Source organism: Azolla caroliniana, unplaced genomic scaffold (assembly GCF_043228905.1).
Source record: "Azolla caroliniana isolate FFs.n. ecotype wild unplaced genomic scaffold, voAzoCaro1.0.p SCAF_13, whole genome shotgun sequence".
NCBI classification, from domain to species: domain Eukaryota; kingdom Viridiplantae; phylum Streptophyta; class Polypodiopsida; order Salviniales; family Salviniaceae; genus Azolla; species Azolla caroliniana.
The window spans coordinates 7,653,370-7,661,599 of record NW_028230448.1 but is presented as its reverse complement, the minus strand read 5'-3'; the positions used below and the strand labels follow the sequence as shown (position 1 = coordinate 7,661,599).

At 39.2% G+C, this 8,230-nt stretch overlaps 2 protein-coding genes and 1 long non-coding RNA gene across 3 annotated transcripts; 2 read left to right on the top strand and 1 right to left on the bottom strand.

Annotated features, from left to right (window-relative positions):
• Positions 1–225: 225 nt before the first annotated feature.
• Positions 226–2,658, bottom strand: LOC147856038 (pentatricopeptide repeat-containing protein At4g13650-like). Its single transcript, XM_087329086.1, has one exon. The coding sequence runs from the start codon at positions 2,656–2,658 to the stop codon at positions 226–228; it is 2,433 nt and encodes an 810-aa protein (XP_087185212.1).
• Positions 2,659–3,968: 1,310 nt separating this feature from the next.
• Positions 3,969–5,276, top strand: LOC147856037 (uncharacterized). Its single transcript, XR_015530730.1, has 2 exons — positions 3,969–4,877; positions 4,974–5,276. It is a non-coding gene; the product is annotated as an uncharacterized LOC147856037 (long non-coding RNA).
• Positions 5,277–6,654: 1,378 nt separating this feature from the next.
• Positions 6,655–7,086, top strand: LOC147856036 (secreted RxLR effector protein 78-like). Its single transcript, XM_087329632.1, has one exon. It carries the CDS (start codon positions 6,655–6,657, stop codon positions 7,084–7,086), a length of 432 nt encoding a protein of 143 aa, XP_087185758.1.
• The last annotated feature ends 1,144 nt before the right edge of the window (positions 7,087–8,230 follow it).

Below are 8,230 nucleotides of genomic sequence, written 5' to 3'. Positions count from 1 at the left end.
TCTTTTCACAACAATGCATATGAAATGACACTAGATCTGAGTTCTTGGCAGGGCTTGAGATGCACCTAAATCTGGCCCCATCATATCAAATACAGAGCTTCCTCCTGGGTCAACATCCATGGCTACTGCCGTGACACACTTTGTGATCACGTATATTTGCATTTGGGTGCATTTTTTTCGCACAGCTCCAAAAAGTAGCATGGTTATATTTTCACTTCCGTAGGTTCAATTCTCATGCATGGCAGCAGCTGCATACATGTTTCCCATACAGACATATGTCCCTGGATACCTTTTATTTTGTCGTACCACATGTTCAAATGCCACTCGACCAAGCTTCACATTCCTCCATTTGTTGCAACCACTCAACAAAGCAATCCATGCTGGAAGATAATCAGAGGTTGGCATGTTCTGGAGCACTGTGACCGCCTTATCAAAATGCCCAGCACGACTAAACATATCAACCATACAAGTGTGGTGCCTTAACGTAGGGATTGTTCCATAGCCTCCAATTAAAGCCTCATAAATTAGTTCTCCCTTCTCCAGTAGTCCTGAATGACTGAAAGCATTAAGCACAACAGTAAATGTGAGGAAATCGGGTTTTAAACCTTCCTGTATCATTTTGTTAAGTAAATCTACAACCACTTCGTCTTTCCCAAACTGTGCATATCCTGTTATCAAAGCACTCCATGAGATCACATCTCGTACCATAAGCTCATTAAATACTTCATGCGCTTTTGTCAATGACCCACATTTGACATACATATCCACCAAGCCCGTACCAATTAATGCATCTTTTTCCAATAACCTATCTCTGGCAATATTAACATGTATCTTTTCACCAGTATAAATACATCCTATGTTGCCACAGGCCTTCAAGATGCAAAGGAACGTGGCTATGTCTGGCACGATGCCTGCATCTTGCATCTCCCAGAAACGATTTAGCGCTTCTTCAGCAGAACCTTCATGAACATATGCAAAAATTAGTGCATTCCAGCTGATTACATCCCGTACTGGAAGCTGATCAAACACTTCTTGTGCTTTCTCATGTATTGCAAACTTAGCATACATATCCACCAATGCATTGCCAACCAAAATGTTTGTACGCAAAAAACCCTCTTTAAGAATCTCAGCATGCATTTCCTTTCCCTCATTTATTGCTCCTACGTTACCACATGCTTTCAAGATGCAAACATAGGTTAACACATTGGGAGAGTGTCCTTCATGTTGCATTTGGTGAAAGCTGTTTAGTGCTTCCTTATCATACCCATGTCGGGCATACCCTGCAATGAGTGCAGTCCAAGAGACAACATCCCGAACCTGAAGCTTATCCAGTACTTCCCTTGCTTTTACAGGAGCCCCACATTTGGCATACATGTCCACTAATGCCGCACCAACTGAAGTACACTTTTCTAATAATCCTCCTTTCACGATCTCAGCATGTATTTGTTCACCTTTTTCAATAGCTCTTATGCTGCCACAAGCATTTAGGATACAAACAAACGTGGCTGCATCTGGTGAAAAGTCATTTTCTTGCATCTGTTCAAAACACTTTAGAGCTTTTTCACCTTGTCCATGTTTTGTATACGCTGCAATCAAAGCCGTCCAGCACACCCTATTTTGCTTGTGGAGCTGGTCAAAAACATATTGTGCTTTTGCAAGTGCACCACACTTGGCATACATGTCTAGCAATCCAGTGCCAATTAAAACGTCTTCTATCAAACCTTGTATTAGAATCACAGCATGTATTGCTTTGCCTTTATGAAGAATATCTAGCATGCCACAAGCCTTCAGGGTGCAAACGAAAGTCACTGCATCTGCAAAGATGCCCTCACATTGCATCTGTTCAAAGCAGTTCAATGCGTTTTCACCCTGCCCTTGCTCAATATATCCTGCCATGAGTACACTCCAGCAAAATAAGTTCCGAAAGTGAAGCAGATGAAACATTTCTTCTGCTTTAGCAAATGCCCCACATTTTGCATACATATCCACTAGTGCTGTATCAAGCATCACATTGTTTCCAACCAACCCTCGGTAATGCATGTCAGCATGTACAACTTCACCCTTCTCGATTGCTCGTATGCTGCCGCAGGCTTTTAGTAGGGATAGAAATGTAACTGCATTTGGACATAGACCTTCCAGCTGCATTTTCTCATAACACTGTATTGCTTCCTCACCACATCCATATTGAGCATACCCTGCAATAAGAACGTTCCAGGAAACAGAATTCCTGATTTTGAGCTGGTCAAACACTTGTTGCGATTCCGCCAGCATCCCACATTTAGCATAAGTATCAACTAATGCCGTGCCAACGATAACATTGTTTCCTATAAGACCATCCTTCGATATTTCCGCATGTATTTTTTTAGCCTTGTCAGCTGCAAGTATGCTACCACAAGCTTTCAAAGTAGAGGCAAATGTAACAGCGTTTGGAAACAAACCTTCATGTTGCATCTGCACGAAACACCTTACTGCTTCTTCACCATGGCCGTTTTGATTATACCCTGCAATTAGGGCATTCCAAGATACCACATCACGAGCTTCAAGTTGGTCACATACTTCTTGTGCTTTAGCAAGATGACCACGCCTCATATGCAAGCTGATCAATGTATTTCCAGCACGAATGTGTTCAGGAGTTATAATGATGCAATCTTTAGTCATCGCCATAAGGATCTGTATACTGATCAAAAAATTTCTGGTGAGGGGTCCCTTTACTAGGAGTCAGCATTTTGTGGTCCTCTGCTGGTAGTAATGAGAGAGTCCTCAGGTCAAGTGATGTTTCAGCGTGGGCTCAGCCCCATCTCATAGATCGTATTCAATCTCGGTGTGCTGCAGAAGATCATGAAATATATCTTTCTATGTATCAATCAATCTATCTATCTTTTTCTTCTTGACGAGATCGGATCGTAGTAGATGTATAAGAAAGATAGATGAACGGAAATAGACAGCGCGAAAGCAGAAAACAGCGAAAAACGCAAAACACACACAGTATTTTACGTGGAAACCCTAAACAAGGGAAAAACCAAGGACAACAACAGAGAATCACTACTACTCCTACTACTACTACTACTATGACAAGACACATGGAAGAAGAATGGTAAGTTACAACACACTCTCTCGGTAGAGAGAGAGAGAGTGTATCAGCAGAGCAGAGCAGAGCAGAGCAGTCACGTAGCTCAGCTCTCTTGGCGTCTAAATCGCACACAACTATGGATGGCGTCGCTGCTGCTCACTCATGCGATGATGTCGTAAAGATTGTGGTTGTGTATCGTATCGCAACCGCCCGGGTTCTGTGACTCGGGAATGATCGTGTGGATGGTGCGATGACAAGAAGTCGAGAAGGCAAGATAGATGCTACGTTGTCGCGAAAAGAATTTGAATTTTATTTGTAAAACACCACTTACAATATTCATTTGCCAAAAGGTACTTGGCAAGACTCAAACTCACAACCTCTCTATTCAACCTTGTTCGTTCGTTGTTTTCTCTATTAATTTAATTCTCTTTCTCCGTATATATACCAAATTTATCTTACAAAATTGTTTTGAGAGCATTCGAACTCATAACCTTTCGTTCCTTTCTTTTCTTTAAATTTTGTCTTGATTTATGCAGGCCACCATCTTCTTTGGCGAGATCTGCATCCCACACCCACGCGAGCTTCTTCACTCGTTTTTTCTTCCTCTTCTTCTCCTCCTCTTCTTCTCCTCCTCTCCCTTCCCCCTTCCCCCGTTTATTTATGCCTAGGGGTTATTTTACATTTAATAAAGTTTGTTATCAATTAATGGTTAGCGATATATTAGGCCTCCGTAATATATCACTTGAGGTATTGAGAGATGCCAATGACGGAGTGATAGTGGATCTTAGATCATGGAAAAGAACGAAACAAGGAATAGAAACAAAGTCCAACAACTATTCAAGTAATGGATGAGACAAGATTGTATTTTAGAGTTTTAAGTACATATGTCAAAGGAAGATACATGGTATAATGTATATTTTCAAGCTTCTTTTTGCGATTGCTTAGATTATGCATGTAAATGCAAGCACTTGATGTGTATTAGATTATTTATTGAACAACACATGCCTGACTCAAGAAAGGAGCTGCATTTGATTGATGGTGCATTAGAAATGCGTGGACAAGATGCAAATGCCAACTTTGAGGGTGGCCATGATGAGTCTATATTTGCAACTATTTCTCTTGTTAAGGAAACAATGAGAAACTTTGAAGAGTGTCCACATTCTATGTCTAAGGTGGATGTTAATGTTTGTAAGGAAAGAATGCTTGCATTTTGCCATCAATTGAGGTCTGATATTTCCCCTCCGATGAAAGATTTGCCGTAAAATGAGAGTATTAGATGTTTGCAACAAAATGTTATTGAAAACCCCTATGGTAACAAAAGGCCCATTGTTAGCTCTGTAGTACCTTTTGAAGATATCGAGGTAGCTCCTATCAATAAGGATAAAGGTCCAAGAAGGCATGGGTGGGACATACAAGGATGTCGAAAGCGAGTTCGTCTACCGAGACATATTAAGGTTCGATGTATGCATTGTAATTATTTGGTGCTAATATTGGCTAAAATCCAAACATCACATTGCAATTGTGATAGCATGTTGCCTTTAAATCATAATCATGGTGACATTTCGATTGCTATGAAAGGTTTGAAGGGCCAACGTATATTGATTGATGATGGGGCAGAGTGCATAACAAGTGCTACAATTGTTGATGTTCATTACCTAGATAGTAAGGGAGGACAATGGTTCACAATAACAAATAGCGATGGAGTATCTATCACTAATATTTATGCTTCTAAAGTTAGAATTCTTGCTACATAGATTTGTTGTTTAAACAGATTTGTTTAGACTTTGGTGTAATTCAGTTTTGCCAGGTTTGATTCTCATTCCTAAATCCATATTGTTTCTTATTTGCGGCTTTCATATTTTGTACATTGTTGAATGGTAAACTTGTTTGGTGCCTTTTGTAGGGTTCATGGACATGAGAAGATTTTGATGCCTTTTTGCAACTAGGGAGGTTGACTCGAACATTGTATCGACAGTTTCAATTTTGGATAATAGAGTACAAACTAGAATATTGTATCTTCAGTTTCAACTTCTGTAAATACACAAACTCTAATAGTGTATCTTTAGTTTCAACTTCTATAAATACACAATCTCCCATATTGTATCTTCAGTTACAACTTCTGCAAATACTCAAACTCGAATATTGTATCTTCAGTTTTATGTAATGGTTTTATGCGTTAATGGCAAATTTACTTTAACTTTCTTCACTTTGTATCTTCACTTTTGAATATATGTGTGTTGTGTGGTCATGTATGGTTTTATGCAATGATGCATTGGGGATTTGTGTAATCGGTCATTTATGATTTTATATAATGAGGCTTTTAAGATTTGTGGAATATGGACATGTTTTACTGTTTGAAATGATGCATCTCAGATCTAGTGATGTTTATGGTTTGAGATACATGTATATTATAATTTGAGATATATATGTATAATATGGTCGTTTGTGCTGAAAGGATCTATTTGACAGGCACACAATCTGTTAACATTTAAATCATGCATTGATTCATTGGAGAGCTATGAAATATGTATCTTTAGGTCTTATTAATGTCTGTGTTATATATGTGAAGCCTGAAAGGATGCTTTCGACATCCACCATGTAACTTATTGTGAACAAATTTGTATTGATGGATGTAGGGGTCAAGTATAAGGAATTTCCAAGTTTTCCACGATGAGTCAGATATCTTATATCGGTTATATATGTTCTCAACAATGATACTAGAAAATGATACTAGAAAGTTGCATATATCCTTATATAGAATACTCAAACTTCATGGTCTTCAGCCAAAGGTCTTAGATTCAAGCATCATTGGCCATTACAAGCACATTGGCATAACGTAAATATGCATTTGGCCTAAAATTAATAAACAGATAGTAATAGACATTAACCAACATACTTCTAGCATTATAGAAACTAACTCAGCATAGAAATAGACACAGATCCAATAATTATGGCAATCATAACCAACACCTAAGAATATGCATCATGGATATGTTTCTCCATTGAGGCCTGCTTGTCCAAATAGATGATTAAAGTGTGGATGGGGAAGATGAGGATGTGCACCATAAGAAACAGAATCACGAGAGGAAGCACAAAGAGAGAGAGAGAGAGAAAACAGAAAACCACGTAGAGAGAGGGGTAGGGAGAAATAGAAACAAAAACAGAAAACCATCGAAAGAAAGGGGGAGGGAAAGAGAGAATGAGATTTCTAACACACAGAAAAGAAAATGTATAGAAAAGGGATGGGAAAGAGAGAAATAAAAATAGAAAACCAGAGAGAGAGAGAGAGAGAGGAGATTTCCACAGAGACAATTTGAATTTCCCCCAAAAAGTTTTCTCTCTCTTCTACTTTTTTTTATACTTTTTTCGAGTTTCTTTTACTTTTTTTATTATTTTTTATTATTTTACTTTTTACTTTTTTTGTGTGCTTGGTCGGCCCTGATCATCCGAGATTCCCAAGACAATACTCGTTCAAAACTATAGCCAATAAAATGCGACCGTTGCTTCCCTCGATTATACATGATACACAATCAGGATTCCTTCAAGATAGAAGCATCTTTGACAATATCTTCCTTTTTTGGGAGATGATTGCACTGGCTCAACATCACAAAAAGTCCCTTGCTATACTATTATTAGATTTTGAGAAAGCATATGATAAAGTAGATTGGGACTTTCTGGAGGCAGTTCTATCAAGATTAGGGTTTCCAAGTGCATGGATAAAAGAGGTGTCTGCATTATATAGACACGCGTCTAGCTCAGTTTTATTTTCTGGAGGCAATGGTACATTATTTCCAATTTCCAGATCTGTTCGACAAGGTTGTCTGTTAGCACCATTTCTTTTTATTTTTTTTGGGGAAGCTTTATCAGCTTTTCTTAGATCCTCGATGGCTGCCATCCAAGGAATAGCCTTACCTATTGCGAACTCAACAGTTCTTGATGCAGAGTTTGCGGATGACACTGCTCTTTATATTCGCGGAGATGTTGTTAATCTTGATCGGGTACAGAATGCTTTATAGATATTTTCAGATGCTACTGGAGCCTCTCTCAATTGGAATAAATCTGTAGGCCTTTGGGCCAATGATGAACCACGTCCACAATGGTATCCAGGCCCTGCATTCCGTTGGCTAAATCATGGGGAGCCGATTCGTTACTTAGGTTGTCTTGTTGGTATAGATTTACCATCTGGAGTGATGCTATCACCATTTCTATTATCAATTAAGCGTAAGTTGTTATATTGGGACTTGCAACAGTTATCCCTTGCAGGTCGCGTTGTCATTGCAAATTCGGTGTTGTTGGCTTCAATGTGGTTTATCACATCAGCTTGGTTGTTCTCTCGGTCGGCAATCATGAAAGTTCAAAGCCTCATATGTAACTTCCTTTGGGGTGGAAAAAATGGATCTCGTGCAATGGCCAAGGTGGCATGGGATGTTTTGATTAGGCCAAAAAGTCAGGGAGGGTTGGGTCTAATAGATCCCTTGATACAATCTCGAGCTCTCTTGATAAAGTTTGTAGTCAGAGGACTATTGCCAGGGATAGAAGCATGGAAGGGCATGTTGCTTAATCAGTTGATGCAATTATATCCCAAGACGGGAGGAAACTGGTTGCCTTCTTTAAAATGGATGTTCTTGATAGATATTCAAACACTGAGACGGAATCTAACGTCCAATAGATTTCTATTGGGGATTGTCAGAGCATGGGATGCAATCAAGATTTTTCTACACAAGGAGATGCCTAACACATGGGATGGTTGGATGAATCAACCATTTTGGCTAATTCTCTCGTTCGGGATTCTATTGGAAATGTATTGGGCCTTAGACCTCGTCTTGCATGGGGAAAACTTGATAATGGGGCAGCAACATCAGTAGGATCCTAGATTCATTTTCAGCAAATGCCATAAGTGGATCGCCTTAAGTAGTTACATTCGATATATGGGGCAAAGACAATGACAATGGATATTTCAGTAGCCTTTTCTCAGGCCTCATCGCGACTTCAGCCAATGCAGGAGCATATGTGGTTTGGTTGCCTAATGAATGGCATAATGCTCTTTGTTAAGGGACTTTCTACAGACGGGTGTATTTTTTATTTCCATATTCAACAGGATAATAAATTGCAGCCTTATACACCCTTTGATAATTTGCTACAAAACCTACTTACTGTTCC

What these genes read in the sequence shown, in the direction of transcription:
- LOC147856038 (XM_087329086.1), bottom strand. Translation starts at nt 2,658, where the DNA reads ATGACTAAAGATTGCATCATTATAACTCCTGAACACATTCGTGCTGGA.
- LOC147856036 (XM_087329632.1), top strand. Translation starts at nt 6,655, where the DNA reads ATGATTGCACTGGCTCAACATCACAAAAAGTCCCTTGCTATACTATTA.